The sequence below is a fragment of the Plutella xylostella genome, chromosome 6 (genome assembly GCF_932276165.1).
Source record: "Plutella xylostella chromosome 6, ilPluXylo3.1, whole genome shotgun sequence".
NCBI classification, from domain to species: domain Eukaryota; kingdom Metazoa; phylum Arthropoda; class Insecta; order Lepidoptera; family Plutellidae; genus Plutella; species Plutella xylostella.
The window spans coordinates 8,835,747-8,854,097 of NC_063986.1; the positions used below are offsets into that span (position 1 = coordinate 8,835,747).

At 40.5% G+C, this 18,351-nt stretch overlaps 2 protein-coding genes across 2 annotated transcripts; one reads left to right on the plus strand and one right to left on the minus strand.

The window, feature by feature from the left end:
• Positions 1-1,886: 1,886 nt before the first annotated feature.
• LOC105389990 (E3 ubiquitin-protein ligase RNF181) lies at positions 1,887-4,934 on the plus strand. Its single transcript, XM_011561240.3, has 5 exons — positions 1,887-2,053; positions 2,214-2,368; positions 3,106-3,280; positions 3,560-4,731; positions 4,821-4,934. The coding sequence occupies exons 1-4, from the start codon at positions 2,006-2,008 to the stop codon at positions 3,692-3,694; spliced, it is 513 nt and encodes a 170-aa protein (XP_011559542.3). The 5' UTR covers positions 1,887-2,005; the 3' UTR covers positions 3,695-4,731; positions 4,821-4,934.
• An 8,715-nt stretch (positions 4,935-13,649) lies between these two features.
• LOC125488602 lies at positions 13,650-17,425 on the minus strand. The gene has a single exon (XM_048621577.1). The coding sequence runs from the start codon at positions 17,101-17,103 to the stop codon at positions 13,942-13,944; it is 3,162 nt and encodes a 1,053-aa protein (XP_048477534.1). The 5' UTR covers positions 17,104-17,425; the 3' UTR covers positions 13,650-13,941.
• Positions 17,426-18,351: the final 926 nt, after the last annotated feature.

The following is an 18,351-nucleotide window of genomic DNA, read 5'->3' on the forward strand; positions in this document are numbered from 1 at the left end:
TCGGCTCTTTCGTTCCCGGCAGTTCCAATGTGTGCCCTCAGCCAGAACATTTTTATCTCCCTGCCCTCGCACACGACCCTCGCTATGTTTTCCTTTATGCTTCTTGCCAGGGGGTGGCTCAGTTTCGGATTTCGGAGCAGATCGAGTGATGATCTCGAGTCGCTCAAGATGTTCACTTTGTTATCCGTACTAGAGCTCACCAGTCTTGTTGCCCTGTGAAGGGCATAAAGTTCCGATTGGAAGACCGTGCACGACGGGTGGAGACCAAAAGTCTCGGACAGTTTTTCTTTTCCATCCTCCCACCAACTTAGGGCGGCGCCGACTTTTCCCTCTATCTTGCTTCCATCCGTGAAGATTTGGGAACCGGTATGCAACGGGTTGGTGTTTTCAAAGAACTCGTAGTTGGTAGAGGTAAGTGTGGACGGATGTGGTAAGTCCAGGTACCCTACTTTCCGTTCGAGCTCTTTGCCTGGCGGGAGGTAGTCGGTTGACAAAAGTTTTTTGGATTTGTACAGATTTGCTGCCTCCTGTATTCTGAGATCGAGAGGCAGCAATACCGATAGTGCCAGTGCAGATGTGAGCGACACACTGTTCGGTAGGCTTTGCATATTTTCTGCGCGAAACCTCTTTGCAGCGAGAACAGTTGTTTTTTGTTCATTTCCAGTTCAACGGCTTCCGACCAGACGCTTGCGGCGTATGTCATGATGGGCTCCACTACTGCGATGTATATTGTCCTCACAATTTCACCGTTAAGTCCCCAGGTTACTTTCGCCGCTCGCGCTAGCTGTTTGTAAATATCCGCTGCCTTTTTACACTGAGCGGTAATATGAGCTTTAAAAGTTAACCTGCGGTCTATGATGAGGCCCAGCAGTTTTATTTCCTCTACGAGATTAATTTTTGTGCCAGCCATGGATAGTTGGGGTAGATCGTACTTCATCTTCTTTGTTAGTAGCATCGCGTTGGTCTTATGCGGTGCGAAGTTGAGTTTGTTCCGAGTTCCCCATTCCACTATTCCATTTAGTACTTTGTTCGCTGACTCCTCTAGGGTGTTTACTGCTTGACCTGTGAAGACAAGGGCCACATCATCTGCGAAAGCTTGGCAATACACTCCCTCAGCCTCTAGTTTGTGTAGCAGTGAGTCGAGTATGATGTTCCAGAACGTCGGTCCTCCTATGGAGCCTTGGACACATCCTTTAGTGGTTCCCTTCTCACATTCTGCACGAGCGTAATTGACCTTGATTTTTCGGTCACTGAGATAAGAGCATACCATCTCGTACAGATTTCGTGGGCACCTTTTCTTTGTCAGTTGATGTTTTAAAGCGGGCCACCATGCGTTGTCGAAAGCACCCTCTATGTCCAGGGAGATGAGAATGACGATGTTTTTACTGTTTATTCCCTCTCTTAGGTGTTCTACGAGGTCATAGAGGGCGTCCTCGGTTCCTCTCTGAGGCATGAAGCCGTACTGTTTTATGTTAAGCGTCGGGAAGATATGCCACTGGAGGCGACTGACCATTAGTTTTTCAACAATGTTTCCGAGAACTGAGAGTAACCCTATTGGTCTGTAGGATTTTGGGTGTGTATAGTCCTCTTTGCCAGCTTTCCGCAAGATAACCACGTGGGCCGTTTTCCATTGGGATGGGAAATGTTTAAACGATAAGCACTTATTGGCTATCGATTTATAAGAGACGTGCATCACGTACATGGCGTCTGGATCCCGCTGGGCAAAGACGTTCGAGGCATGGAATCCCTGGCCTGTCCCTGATTAGGGATCACTAGCTATACAGGTGTTGGGAATAAGAAGCACGATACTATTATTATTATAAAGGCCGGCTGATTCTAACATTACTTAAAAACTAATCTGTAGATCTGAGTGACATTTGACACTGACAGTTACAAATTTTAGATTTTTACAGGCTTTTTGTTTGGGTGATAAATCAATTTTCGATTTTTTATCACAAATTTTCTACTTGATAAATTTGTAATAACATTACAAAATCTAATCTAAATGCTCAATAGGATATTTTTAAAAGAAAACACTTTACCTAGGAGAACGGTTAGTACCAACCTAGTCTTTAAATCCAATGTTTTTGAGAAATATTATTAATTTGTAACATCGATTCACCATTGAATTTGATTGAAAACTCTTTAAATACGCATTGAACTCGAGGTATTAAAAGTATAGATTTTAAAAGGGTTAATTTTATGTTTTACAGTACAGAAACTTTATAAACACTATGGCTGGATATTTTGAAGAAATGGGCTGGACCCCTCTGGAGAACGGGGAGCAACCCAACCATCTCATCCAAATGGCGAGGTTCTTAATTGATTTTGGAATATATGATGATGACTTCAGTGGTGAGTGGCCACGGTGAGTACCTTCCATATGTAACTTTAAAAACCTTGCTTATTTTTTTGTATTCCTCTAAAATTTAACTCATGGTATTGACTAGTGTTGCCACGAATAGTGATTTGGCCGAATACCGAATACCGAATATTCGGCCGGCGCTCTCAGCCGAATACCGAATATTCGGCCACCGAATATTCGGCAGGTGATCCAGTATAATTCAATAAGTTAAAGTTTTATTTAAAGAGTGTTCTTCTTAATGTTATGGCAGATCCGTATAACTGGTTGACCACCAGTCGTACCAACTCGAATCAGTAGCCAAACCTTATATATTTTGTTAAAAAATACCTGTGTCTCAGTAGCAGGTATTGTATATTTTATGAAGAAAAGCACAACTGTCGCAAGCGCGATGTTGTATTCAGGTTTTCGCAATTAATTATTGTTTGATAGTTAAATGTCTCGATTAAATTGTTTTTTTTAATTATTTTTTGAAAGTAATTTGCTACTTTTTTAAGTATTCGGTATTCGGCCGAATACTACTTACTATTCGGCCGAATACCGAATACTGAAAAAACTGGCCGAATAGGCCGAATACCGAATAGTTGCCGAATATTCGTGGCATCTCTAGTATTGACACATTGTTGATTGTATTTGTACATTTCCACATCAAAATATTATCTTAATAAGAATATGCAAGACTTATAGGAAAAGCTGGCTTGCCTTGGCCTGAACTAATTAGTTTGTATTTCTAACTATTTCAGGCTGCCTCCTCCAGCATCCAAAGATGCTGTTAAAAAACTGCCAGAAAAGACAATTAGTACAGAAACTAAAGACTGTCCTGTGTGCTTGAAGTCATTCAGCGCTGGAGAAAAGGCCATAGAGATGCCGTGCAAGCACATGTTCCACTCCCCATGCATATTGACTTGGCTGGAGAAGGTAAGCAGAAAAAAGTTATTGAATAGATTGTTTGTTATGAATGATGAATCTTTCTATACTAAGCAACACCCCAATACTGCATGTTCTCTGTTGGGGTGTATGCAACTGCACCTGGCTATCCAATGGAACCTTTGAGCATATCCCCAAGGTCTTAGCTCGCTTCCTGAGCTGATTACATAACTATAACTTACATGCATTAAATTATGTACTTAATAACTATTCATGTTACCTATGCATATAACTATGTTACATTCTTATCTAAGTATTTAATATTTTCAGACCAATTCATGCCCATTTTGTCGTCATGAGCTGCCTACAGACAATGAGAGCTACGAGGCGTTCAAGAGAGAGAAAAAACGCGCAGAACAGAGGAAAGAGGACATAGAGACCTTGCACAACTCTATGTTCAGCTAAACTACTTATCTATGGTCACAATGACTCTCGGTGTTGTTTAATATTATGTTCTATGTGTACTCACTATATGGGTCATATTTGTCTGAGGGCTGTTTCCCACTTTGCTCACAAAATGCTAGTGGGATAAGCCAGTAATGGTTAGGTAAATGTTGTAATTAAATCTATATGTGTCAGTATTGCCACTCGCCTCTAGGTCACTGGAACAAGTACATATTAAATTATACTGTATTGTGTAGTTTATAAATAACTTTATTTATTTGGATATTTCCAAACTTTTGTAGGTATCGGGGTCCCTTTATTGATATGAACCATTGAAAAATTACTTTACAAATGTATGTAGTTTTCTGAGAAACCAAATATGTATCACTATTATAGTGTATAAGTACCTATATGTATACTTGTATGTAGTAAAACTATGTAGTTACTTATAACCCTTTACCAATCTGGGCATTCCGAATTTAATACTGAATTATAAAAATTGATATATGATATATGTTAGTAGATAAATTATTAATGTATACTTACCTAATTAAATATTTTGGTTTATAGGTGGAAAGTCAACTGTTTCATTTACGTAAACTATTAAGTACTTATAGATATTTCTTCCTAAAAATGCTGAAAACAATATCAAAATATTTCTATCCAATTCCAATTATTTCTATCTTCATCATTCTACATTCGGGCCGAACCGTCTCTATGTTCTTGGGTGGTTCTCGGCCTTCCTCTTGCAGTCTCTATGACTTTTGCTAGCTTCCCTGATCACGGCAGCCTTGGTTTCTTGGTTTCTAGTGAAGCGTTTAAATAAATAATGAATGTTTGAGCTTCAAGACATTGTTTTCTAGTAATCCTCATTCTTATTTTGAATAAAAAAATAACTGATCAAAGACATCAGTTCAGTAAGTCATGCTTGGCTGTCAAAAGTCAAAACAAATCCAAATTTTAAGTGCATAAAATGCAAACAAATTATTAGTTTCAGCATAGCCTTTTTATTTTATATTTATATTATAAAAATATTAAAAAATGAAGCACCGAAAGGGGTATGTAATTTTCTTATTTTAACTGCGTTTTTTCATTTAAAAATACTAAATTATTCCTTAACATACTGGACTACATTATGTTTTTACAGTAAACTGCACTGTAAGTGCCCTCCATCCACTAAGGGCGTCTGCAAATGTTCCCGGAACGCTAAAGAATGCAGAGAACTTATGGAAATGGTCGAGATACTAACGAATGATGTTGACAGTAAGTTCCACTTATCTGATCTACCTACCAACTTCATAATATTTAGGTATATTCGATAATACAACAAGTAGTGGGATAAACCTAGCCATGTTTCTTCAATATCAGTTAATTAAACCGTTCAAAAGTAGCATTTGTTTGAGTTGACTATGTCATAACTCACTTTCGACAGTAGTTGGTAGTGGCTGAATGAGGATAGCGTGTGGTCCAGCAATGGAACATTACATGTTGTATATCAAAATCAAATATTCCCCAAAGGGTACATAGATACTACTACCAAACCAATTAAAAATAAAATAATAATTTCAGAAAAATGCCCTAAAAAGCCCAGTGTTCCTCAAGTGACACTGCGCCTGCGCAAGTCACAGCGCATCAAGGACACTTCCTGTGTTCCTATGAAGCCATCGTTGTATACCAGGTGACTATCAAATTAATAAATCTTGGTACTTTCCCCAGTTCAATGTACCTATACTACCTACCAACAAACTACCCAACAACTATCATTATAGAGCCAAGCTATCTGCTGTGTTACTCATACTTAGTTACTAAAGTTCAATGCTCTTTTTTTTTTTGGGCGGTAGGAGCAAAAAAAGTTACACATAATAATTTAAACTCTTTTAATTAAAATCAATTAAAACCAATAATTTAACATTTCCTTGAAATATTTACAATCAGGATATGTACAAAGTTAACTAATAATTGTTATCTGCACTGTCCTACACCTAAAACCAGTCTGCTCAAATTTCAAGTTGTGCTCGGACGTGTTAATTGTTGTCCCGTGCACTGACTTATTAAGTGATTTAAATATTGTTTAAATTCTGTGTAAGCAATTTCTCATAGGTCGGCCCCTCTCGTTTCATCTTGTGCTAGTCTCCATATGGGCCCGCGGCCATATTGCCCCGTGTATACCTGTCGCGCTCGCGCAATCTTTTTGTGCTTTTGGTGGGTTTGAACCCGGGGACTGCGGCGCCGGAGTCGGAGCGTCGCCCGCTACGCCACTGTGAGTGGAAACGGCTGAGCGAAACTGTCGATCACATTCTGACGTGAAGATAGCGGTGATCACATTAGACGCGCTACGAGTGCTACGACTGGTGACGTAACTACTACGTGGCCCCGCCCACTGCAGCTACGAAGCGCTACGTGAACTACGCACAGTATTACAAGTTTTACTGCGTTACGCTATAGCAAACAGTAACATGCAACGTACACCGCCGAAGCTTACCTGTGACGAAATTATTTCTCATTCCCTGTCCGAATCGGACATAAGTAAGGTAGGCGAACGCTCTAATAAGCGTCCCAGAACGGAGGACTCGCCAATAAGCGATTTTGCCCTGTTTACTAGGGAAATTAGAGAAATGTTAAGCGGCTGGAAAGCGGAACAGGATGCCTCCTTTAAAAAACTTATTAATGAGGTTTCAGACTTGAAAGCCAAGCTCTTAGCGTCAGAAAAAATAAATGCTGAGATTACAAAATCCATGGATTTCATGAACAGTAACTTTGAGGAGATGCGCTCACAATTTCAAAAGTTGGAAGCTGAAAAAAATTAAAAAAACTTGGAAATTTGTCAATTAAAGGAAGATTTGGCTAATATTAAATTCGAATTCAACTTACAACAGCAGCGAGAAAGATTGGATAACATCGAGATAACTGGAATTCCCGAAAAATCTAACGAAAATTTGTCAGAATATCTGGTTAGTTTAGCCAAAACAGTTGGAGTAGAATTGACCAGCGATGATATAATCCATATCAATAGAGTCCAACCTCGCACAAACACGAGCGGGAGACCAAAAACTATTATTGCCAAGCTGAAATCGCGAAATATCAAAGATGCCATAATCTCAGGAGCACGTAAAAATCGCGGCCTGACATCCGTCGACCTAAAGATACCAGGAAATCCAATCCGTATCTATATTAATGAGCACCTGACACCTGAGAACAAATTTCTATACAAGAAGACCAGGGACGCAGCTAAAACATACCTCTTTAAATTTGTCTGGATAAGAAATGGTCAAATTTTTGTTCGAAAGAGTGAAAATAGTGCTAAAATTAAAATCATTCGCGATTCGGATATCCCTAAAATTAAGTGACTTATAATAGGTATTTTGTTTACATTGTATAACATCATGCTAGGAGTTATTTATATGTATATTGTATATTCACTGAATTTGCATTATAAAAGTATTTCACGATATGTTCTAATAAATTATGTGTATTTATCTTTAAATATATTTATATATCCTCATAACAAAAAATACACAATTTATATTTCAAAAACAAATAACATTTCCTTTCAACTCACTACTTCAATCTCACACATGCATGAACAATGCTCACACTATTATTATAATTATTATAAATATACATGCCTCGTAACTTATAAAAAGGACCCCCCCAAAAGTATTAATTATGAAATATCCCTAATACCCCTTCAATTTCAACATATTTTTATCTATAAAACCATAAATGGCTAACGTAAAAAATACAAATAAGCGAATCCTTAATATATATTACCAAAATGTCGGGGGCCTTCGAACCAAATGTCTAGATTTTTACAATGGTATTGCGTCTCATGACTATGATATTGTATTAATTACGGAAACATGGTTACAAAATGATATTTTAGATTCAGAGCTATGCAATGCTAGTTATGATATCTTTCGTTCCGACCGTAATCTTGCATTAAGCGGCAAAAAAAACCGGCGGAGGTGTTATGATATGCTGTAAACGCGAACTTAATGCTACTGTACACACTGACACATCATGTGACCTAACAGAGTTATTATACGTAAGCATACCCCCTAATAGTTTAGGCACTAGTACTAACTTACATATTATAATAGCTTATATTCCCCCAAATAAACCAAGAGAATTACCTACCAGACTCGATGACGTAAGACAGGTAATGTCTCGTCTCATAGAGTCCAACTTGATCGATAATTTTTTATTAATTGGAGATTTTAATTTACCTTTTATCGAATGGTCCGAAGATAACTACACCTTGTTGCATCAAGGATCAATTGACGCCCAAACTGCAGCCGAACAACTTATAACTGATCTAGAGTTCTACAGCCTAAAACAATATAATCTAGTCGTAAACAATAATAATAAAATATTAGATTTATGCTTTAGTAATACACACCTGCTTGTTACTAGATGTCATGATCCAATTCTAAAAGAAGGTATGCACCATCCATCTCTATCCTTGCAAATCCCAGATTTATTTCTGAAACCGCTCGTTGAGTGTCGCGCGTCCACTTACAATTTTCAAAAAGGCGACTACGCGAATATTAACAAATTTCTCATGGAAACAGACTGGGAAACTTTACTTAGAGGTACAATAGATAATAAAATTAACAACTTCTACTCTGTATTACATAAAAGCTTCGATAAATTTATTCCAAAAATCACGCCAAAAAACAAACATTATCCAATCTGGTTCAGTCGACCTCTTATTAAAGTAATTCGTGAAAAGAATAAAGCACATAAAAAATGGAGAAAGTATAATAATGCCAGGGATTATGATGAATTTTCAACTTTACGAGCAAGACAACATAGAATACAAAATAAATGCTTCGAAAACTACACTAAACATATTGAAGAAGGAATTAAAAAAAAATCCTAAATTATTTTGGAAGTACGTTAAATCTAAAAGAAATAGCTCCAATTACCCTGCATCATTTACATACAATAATAAAACATACAATGATGGCCATAGTATTTGTACAGCTTTTAATACCTTTTTCGAGAGTGTGTTTACGCCGGCATCCAACACGAGAGTAGATGATGTTCCTTGTAGCCAAGATACCACCTCAGACAATATATGTGACCTTCAAGTAAGCGAGAACACAGTGAAAGGTATTCTTAGTTCGATCGATAAAACCAAAGGTTCAGGTTGTGACGGAATACACTCAATCTTCTTGTCTCAATGTGCTGAATCTCTAGCATTTCCCATTACACACATATTTAACGACTGCCTACAACAGGGTATCTGTCCACAAATATGGAAACAAGCTTATATAACCCCAGTCCATAAAAAAGGTTCAAAATCTTGCATAGATAACTATCGCCCTATCTCCAAACTAAACATATTAAGTAAATTACTAGAGAAAGTGGTTTACAATAGTATCTATCCTACACTAGCAAGAGCAATCTCAGAACGGCAACATGGCTTCATGAAAAATCGCTCAACTACATCTAATTTAACTTCTTTTACAGACTCTGTATTGAACGGTATGGAGAAAGGAGGACAGGTTGATGTGGTCTACACAGATTTTGAAAAAGCATTTGATCGTGTAGACCACATCATCCTCCTTGCAAAGTTACAGGCACTCGGAATCAGAGGGAACCTATTCAGATGGGTTCAGTCATATTTGTCCAATCGGTCGCAGGCTGTTGTACTGGGTGGCTTCAAGTCTGACTTTATCAGCATCCCATCCGGTGTTCCCCAAGGATCCCACCTCGGCCCTCTGTTCTATAACGTCTATATTCATGATATTAACACCTGTTTTCAAAATTCACATCATCTTTTATATGCTGACGACAAAAAAGTTTACATGAAAATCCGTTCCATAGAAGATTGCATACTGCTCCAAAATGACCTTACCAACTTACAAACTTATTATGACAGAAACAATATTGCTATAAGCATCGGTAAATGTCAATGTATTAGTTTTACGCGTAAACATAAACCTATCACATTTAATTATAATTTCAATAACGTTACAGTACAGAGGGTCGAGTTGGTCCGTGATCTTGGAGTGTGGCTAGACTCAAAGATGCTTATGAGTCATCATGTGGGAATTACTTTCAGTAAAGCTTATCGGAATTTAGGATTTGTGCTCCGTACATGCAAAGCCTTTAAGAACGTGAACAGTCTGCTAGTGGTCTACTATGCCTATGTGCGCAGTATTCTAGAGTACGCAAGCCCCATTTGGTCACCCTGTTATATAACTTACAAGCAAAAGATTGAACGTACTCAAAGGATATTTCTCAAACATCTAAATTTCCGAAATAAAATACGATTTAACGATTATACTGAAAATTGTCGGCATTTCAACCTACTCACTCTTGACGAGAGACGTTCATTAATGGACATGAGTCTGCTGTTCGACTTGCTGCGCGGGCGGCTGGACTGCCCCGAGCTGCTGGCGCGGCTCGCGCTGGCGGCGCCGCGCCGCCGCACGCGGCACACCCCGCTACTACACGTCCCCCCACACTCCACTAATTACGCCCAAAACGCAGTCCTCAGCCGACTTCCCAGGTTGTACAATAAAAAGTTCAGTGAGGTTGATATCTTTAGCGGTTCAAAACTTTTATTCAAAAACAATATTAAAAAAGTTATACTTAACCAAATTTGAAAGGCAAATCGTAAATATAAATATAATATAATATTACCTATAACTTAATCTGCTGTTATGAGTAGGTATGCATATTTAACGTATCGGATTATTATATATTATGTATTTATATATATAAAATATGTATTTATGTTTATAATGCTAATAAGTATCTACTTAAATATGATCTTTATTGTTTATACATTGCACCTATGTATGTATGTATGTATGTATTTATTTCATATATGCTTAGGAATTAACGTATTTTCTTCTTTATAAATAAGTAAGTACTCCTCATATTCATTAAATACGAATAAGTTATCTTTTCATTCTACTTGCACTTAATTTTTTTTTTTTGTTGAGATTTTCTTCCATGAAAATGATGTAGAATTATGAATGGTATTTTGTCACTTTGTTACTCAGTATGTATAATGTATAACTTTGTTTTGTTTCGTTTACAACTTGTTACTAGTTAATAATGTGGAAACTTATTATTGGCCTTGTACACTATTACTTATCTTAAGTCACATATGTTTTATAAGCGCTGTTAGTTTCCTGAATAAACATAAAATAAAATAAAATAAAATAAAATAAATAAAAGCAGTAAATAATCAAGCCTTACCTGCTGGCCTGACCTATACATAACACCAATACACTGGACACAAAATAATAAATATGGCCACTGCTCAGAAAGTCCTAGAGAAGCAAATTAACATGGAGTCGATGATTGCTTCCCGACTGAATGACTTCGAGATGAGGATGAAGGCTTTGGGCTCCACAGATAAGAAGTCAGACCTCAGCGCCCTTGCTTCAGACTTCGCTGGGTTTAAGGACATGGTGCTCAGTGTCCTACGCCTCCTGCAGGAACAAGTCGCAAGTCTAGCCTGTCAAGTGGACGAGATTGACTGCCAGAGCCGTCGGAATGCACTAGTCTTCACTGGTGTCAAGGAGCAGGATGACGAGGTCCCAGCTGCTACAGTCTCTGGCATTATTGTGACCAAGATGGGATTTGCCGAATTTGACCAATCTATGATCCACCATTGCATCAGGATAGGAGCAAAGAACCCGAAGAGGCCACGTCCAATTCTTGTACGGCTGGTCAGCATTTCTGCCAAGGCATCAGTATGGGGCAGGAAAAAGCAGCTGAAGTCGAGCGGCATGGTGGTCAGCGAGTTCTTGACAAAGAGCCGCCAGGACAACTACGCTCGCGCGCGGCGACACTTCGGCATGAATGCGTGCTGGAGCATGAATGGGGCCGTGTTCGTCAAGCTGCCCGACAACACCAGGGTGCAGATCGTCTCAGCGGCGCAGTTGGACGAGCTGTGCGGGAAGCATCCTGCAGTGGCTCCAGCAACCTCCACGGCCGCCAGGACGCCCGCCGACAAGCCAGCGACCAAGGCCGGCAAGATCACTCCCACTGCGAGCGCAGGAGCTGCTGCGCCTGCGACGAGGAGCAAGACGGGCGCATCCTCCAAGGATAGGCGAGTGTAAAGTCATCAGGTGGAAGGTAGATTTTTTTTTGCCTCTGATTATGTAAATTTCCTTTTTCTTTGCAGTTGTATTGTATCCTACCCTGTTTTGATTTTTATTAATATTTTTCTTTTTGATTGTTGTGACAGCGCAGTGTCGTGTTGTTGTGACACTGACAGCTGACAGATTTGATTCTGATGTTTTGCACAGATTAACATTTAGGCTGCGTTCAGAAATCAAATTTAAAAATATGTTTGGTTCGTTAAAAATTCATTTTAAATTTTCATGTAACTTGTTTGTTCTAAGGTTTTGCATAATTTTTATTTGTATTTACAATGTTATCGCATGGACAGTGCGGATTGATATTATGCGTTATATATATATTAAATATTACAATAATCATAGTTTAAATTTAAAATATTGATTAAACAACATATACATATTAGGTATTTTATATTATATTTTTATTAATAGTAACTATATATATTTTATGAGTATATATGATTCTGCCGCTAGTGATGATGATGATTTTTTATCATGTTCTTCTGTTGGTTCCACTTCACTTGACATGTCATACATTCCTCTCTCCTCTAGCCTTAATATGGAACTCTCCAAGTATCGCAAAGCATTGAATGTGGTCCATATTAACGCACAGAGTATTCCTTCACACCATTCTGATATGCTTGCATCATTAGACAATAATAATATACACGCTATCCTCGTTTCGGAATCTTGGTTAAAACCGTCGCTTGACTCCTCTGTGTATCCATTACCTGGGTTTAAATTGGTACGCAACGATCGTACCAACAAAGGTGGCGGGGGAGTAGCGATATACCTTCGCAGTCATATCCCTTACACCATTGTGAGTAGGTCTCCGAGCGAGTATTCTGGGAAGGCTGAGCATCTCTTCTTAGAAGTGCGTCTCAACTTCAGTAGGATTCTTCTCGGAGTCTACTATAGCCCATCTATGACTGTTAATTATTTCGAATCTTTTGAGAAACTTCTTGAGGATTATACTCCCAATTTTGATAACACCATAGTCATGGGCGATTTTAATACATGTCTTTTAAAAAACGACCATCGTTCCAAATCATTGTACTCTATCACAACTGCACAAAATCTGCACATTTTACCCCTTGACGCTACTCATCATCCTCCGAACTCTGATCCGACACTTCTAGATCTTATAATCGTTTCTTCTCCTGACCTTGTACTTCAGCACGGCCAATTAACGGCTGACTGTTTCTCCTATCACGATCTTCTTTATCTTTCTTTTAAGGTTCGTACTCCTAAACCAAAGAAGCGTACAATTCTCCAGCGTAATTTTAAGAGGATGGACTTGCAGCGGCTCTGCGAAGATGCAAACGCCATTGATTGGGCGCAGCTAAATAGCATTGACGACATTGACGCAAGGGTTGAGTTGTTTAATTCTCTCCTGACCGACCTTTTTGACAAACACGCACCCCTTCGTCCAGTTCGTGTGAAACAGCTGCCGGCCCCTTGGCTTACTGATAACATCAAGACCCTAATGTCGAAGCGAGATCACGCCAAGTACTGCTATAAAAAGCAACCGACAGATGAACACTTGCAGAAATACAAAGAGCTCAGGAATCGCTGCAATAGAGTGTGTAGAGATGCAAAGCGCCGATACATTCATACTTCCATTGATAACTGTGACACCTCACAGTTATGGACATTTCTTAAAACGTTGGGCATAGGCAAATCAAGGACGCATTCTAACATTGACACAGACCTCAATGCACTTAATAAGCACTTTTCCACTCCTCCTTTGACCCTTAGTGATCAAAACAAGGCCGAGGCTCTGAGTAATCTTGATTCTATACCGCTCCCTGATTGCCCTTCATTCACTTTTAAATTGGTTTCTGGTCGTGACGTTAAGAGACGTAGCGGCCTAATTTGCGTACTGAATTTGTCCTATATTTTTGGTGTTTAAAATAAGGAACAACCGCTTTGGAATACTGATATAACGTATATTGATTAAATAAGTTAGTTACAATTTACAATATTCGAGGAAATGGGGTAGGGAACAATTCAACCAATCACAGCTATAATGCTTCACGCCATCTACATCCAATCAGGTGGCAGTATTTGTAGTAGTACCGAGCGTGCCACTAGATGGCGCTGTTCCGGTTTATTTGGGCCCGAACATCCTCCCCGCCTTGGAACTGTTGTTCCAATGTGTTACAGCTGACTCGCGTCTTCCTCGACGAGTGGGCATATGCTCGTGTATGCTCGCCGCAGCACTCCCGTCGCAGTCTGGATGTCGGCCACCCTGGAGACGCCGTCCTTGCCGCGGATGGACTTGATGATGCGGCCCATATGCCACTTCAGTGGGGGGAGATTCTTATCTCTGATGATGACCATCGTGTTAGGTCTCAGCTCCTCAGTATGCTCTCGCCATTTAGCGCGGGTCTGCAGCTCGGATATGTACTCGTTAGCCCATCGTGACCAGAAGTGCTGTCTGATCTGCTCCGTCCTCTGATAGCGTGAGAGCCGTGTTGCCGGGATGTCGGTGTAGTCGTCGAACAGCGGCGAGGTCAGGCTCCGGCCGACCAAGAAGTGTGCAGGACTAAGTGGGAGAAAGTCAGTGGGATCTGTGGACATAGGTGTTAATGGTCGGGAGTTGAGGATAGCTTCTATTTGCGCTAATAACGTGCTAAACTCTTCGAATGTTAAGTTTACATTGCCAACTACTCGGCGTAGATGGTATTTACAACTTCGTACTCCACGTTCCCAAAGACCACCCATGTGCGGAGCGTGAGGGGGAATAAAAGAGAATTTTATTTGCTGACTGGTTGCGTAATCAATAATGTCCTTGCTACAGGAATCTAAAAATTTAGAAAATTCGTTTTTTAAACCTACGAAATTAGTCGCATTATCTGAATATATTTCTGTTGGCTTAGAACGACGTGAAATAAAACGCTTTAATGCTAGTAGGTACGCGTCTGTGGTGAGGTCACTTACTAGTTCTAAATGAACTGCGCGCGTGACAAAGCAGATAAATAAACAAATATAGCCCTTAGTTAATTTCGCGCCTCTGCCTTTTCGATTCAATACGGACACTGGCCCGGCGTAATCTACTCCGCATCGCATGAAAGGGTAAGTCGCAGTTATCCTTTCTTTAGGTAGATTACCCATTAGTGGGGTGAGGGTGCGACCCCGGACCCGCCTGCAGGCGACGCACGCGTGCACCACGGCGCGTGCGAGCGCGCGCGCGGCCACGGGCCACCACGCCTCGCGCACGTGGAACAGCAGCGCCTGCGGCCCACAGTGCATCAGCTGGCGGTGCTCGTGTCGAAACAATAACAATGCTAGGTGATGTTTACTAGAAATTAGTATAGGGTGTTTTTTGTTGTAATCGAATTCGGTTGAGTTATATAATCTACCACTGATGCGCATTATTTTGTTATCGTCAAGAAACAAATTTAATTTTGATAGATTATTTTTCTTACTAAGGTGGTTATTTTTTGTTAATGACTCATATTCTTTCGCGTATGATTCTTGTTGAGACCACCTAATTAGCATAATTTCCGACTCACGTAATTCGTCTACGGTTAGATTTCCTGTACGTTTATTTAGCTTACTACGCGCATTGTGAATGAAACGTAACATGTACGCGGCAGCGCGCTTCATACGCATGTATTGTGAAAACCTATGAAATGGAAAAACGCTGGATTCTATAGGTGATACGTTGTTAGTGCATGAAGTGACAACGGACTTAACTTCAGGCAATTCTACGTTTTGTTTAGACCATGTTCCTACAGGCACGTCGCCGCACGCAAAGTTAGGGTCGTGTAGAAACTGCGGCCCCTCCCACCATAGCCCGGAGGAGGCGAGGACCTCGAGGGCGACGCCGCGTGACACCAGGTCAGCGGGGTTGTCGGTGCCGCTGACGTGCCGCCACCGGGTGTCCTTTGTCAACTCGTGTATTTCTACTACTCGGTTTTGTACGAACGTTTTAAGTAGACTAGGTGCCATACGTAACCATCCTAGTACAATGGTAGAATCCGTCCAACACATTGTGTAGCTAAACTGACAACGAAGAGATTCGCGTATCTTATTATACAGCCTAGCCCCTAACAATGCACCACACAGCTCGAGTCGCGGGATACTTGTAGGTTTTAGCGGTGCTACTCGGCCCTTAGAACATAACAGTCGAACCTGTACCGTGTTATCATCGTTTATTGTGCGAATATAGGCGCTACTGCCGAAAGCCGCCTGTGACGCATCTGTGAATATGTGTAGCTCGTAGTTGACAGGCCGGCTTCCCATCGAGCAGCGCGGGATTCGAATTCGTCCGAGTGACGATAATGAAGTAACAAACCGGCTCCAAAGTCGCGCGATATCACTCGGCACCGCGTCGTTCCAATCTAACTTCAATAACCATAATTTTTGAAGAAGAATTTTTGCGCTAATAATGACGGGGCTGAGAAAACCTAATGCGTCGAATATTTGAGAGGTTTTTGATAAGATGGTCCGCTTTGTTATCACCTCGTCATCACCTTTGACCTGAGTGCTGAAATGAAGTTCGTCTGCTGAATTAAACCAACCTAAACCTAACGTTTTAGATTGCGCGTTTTCGCCTAAAGATAATTGTTTAGAGGTTTCAGATAAACTTGCATCTTCATTATCAAAGTTGAAGATCCACTTCCGGAGTGGAAAACAGCCTGATTGCAACGTCGCGGCCGTATTCTTACACAGCCGTATCAGCTGTTCTTTGTCGTCTAATCCTACAATCATGTCGTCAACGTAAAAATGCTCATTAATAACCCGTTGTACGTCGGGGTCGTTGCACTCGGTGGCTAATTGTTTCAGGCACCTGACGCTCATGAAGGCCGACGAGGCCATCCCATAGGTAATTGTGTTCAAACGGTAAACACCTAGCGGAAGTGACGGGTCATCGCGCCACAATATTAACTGCAGATCTCGTTGATCTTCGGCTACTAGACACTGACGATACATTTTTTCGATGTCAGCACACGCAACGTATTTGTGCTGTCTGAAGCGCAACAAAATCGAAAATAGATCACCCTGTATAGGCGAGCCGACCATCTGCAAATCATTTATTGATACACCAGTTGAAGATGGTTGATTAGCCTCGAAAACTACCCTTAATCGCGTACTAGTGCTATGCTCGCGAAACACACCGTGGTGTGTTAGGAAGTAATTCGGATATCCGTAGTCATTTACGCGAGTCATATGACCTAACCTTTCATACTCGTGTAAAAAATCGCTATATAACGCTTTATGTTGAGGCGAGCGCTGCAATCGCTTTTCTAGCGCTAAAAATCTACGTTCAGCCTGAAAATACGTGTCTCCCAAGGTCGTAGCCGGTTTTTTCATAGGAATGCGTACGCAGAACCTTCCGTCACTATTGCGCGTCGTAGTGTTGACGAAATGTTCCTCGCACGCGCGCTCCTCGTCCGTGCGCGTGTCGCTCGCCCCGGGCAGCTCCTCAAGCTCCCAGAACTGTCTTAGTTGCCTATCGATTGATTGAGTAAAATTACATTGTATTCCGCCACTACTGTGCGAATTGTAGATGGGGCCTGAAATTATCCAACCTAATTTTGTACTCTGTAAATAAGGACCGGTTTTTAGTCGAAATTTACCGTCGTTAAGGAGATCCCAAAACTTATCTGCGCCTATTAAAATGTCTATCGTTTTAAAGTCTAACCCCCTTATTCATAGAAAAGTTACAATACGTTTTAACTAATAAACTGTTTTGTCCCTCTCTGTCAAAGAACAAATTGTTCTTTGTCGGAGAGGGACAAAACAGTGTATTAGTTAAAACGTTTTGTAACTTCTCTATGAATAAGGGGGTAAGAATTCAGGATCTGCTAATACGATGCCGTCTGGAATGTCGTTATGTACGCTTTGTTTACATAAGACACGCGGCATGGTGGATGTTATCTGCGGTAGCACATAACAATTGATGCGCGTGGTGTAGGTATTGATGCGCGATTTTAACTCAATGTCACACGTTTCTGAACATTGAGTCACCGAATTACCTACCCCTCGAATTTCGTGAGTGGACTGTATAGTTATAGCGTTTAATGAGTCGCATAATTGTTTAGTAACAAAACATCGCTGGCTGCCACTATCAAGTAATGCGCAAGCCGTATGTGATTCGCCATTTTTGTCAATAATTTCAACTAACGCAGTAGATAAGAGAACCTGTTGTGAAGACATGGTGTTCGTGTGCGCGTGAAAATCTTGCATGTGTGCTTTGTTTACGATTATAGATGGACTAGCGGGACCGGCCGGTGACGTCATATTATTTTCAGGCACCGACAGGGCGGCGGCGGCGGCGCGTTGAACCGGTTCCTGAACCACGACGGAGTTCAAGTTCACGGAGCAATCAGCTGATTCGTCGCTGTGAATTAATGAGTTATGTTTTTTCGAACATATTTTACACGGCCCGAACCTACATGAATCTATATTATGACCGAACCGTAGGCAATTAGTGCATAACTTATTTTCACGTACTACACTAAGCTTCGTATCTAGGCTTGCGTCTATGAATTTAACACACGAGTACAGAGGATGTTTAGCCTGACACATGGGGCAATTTTTTTTGTAAGATTGAGAATA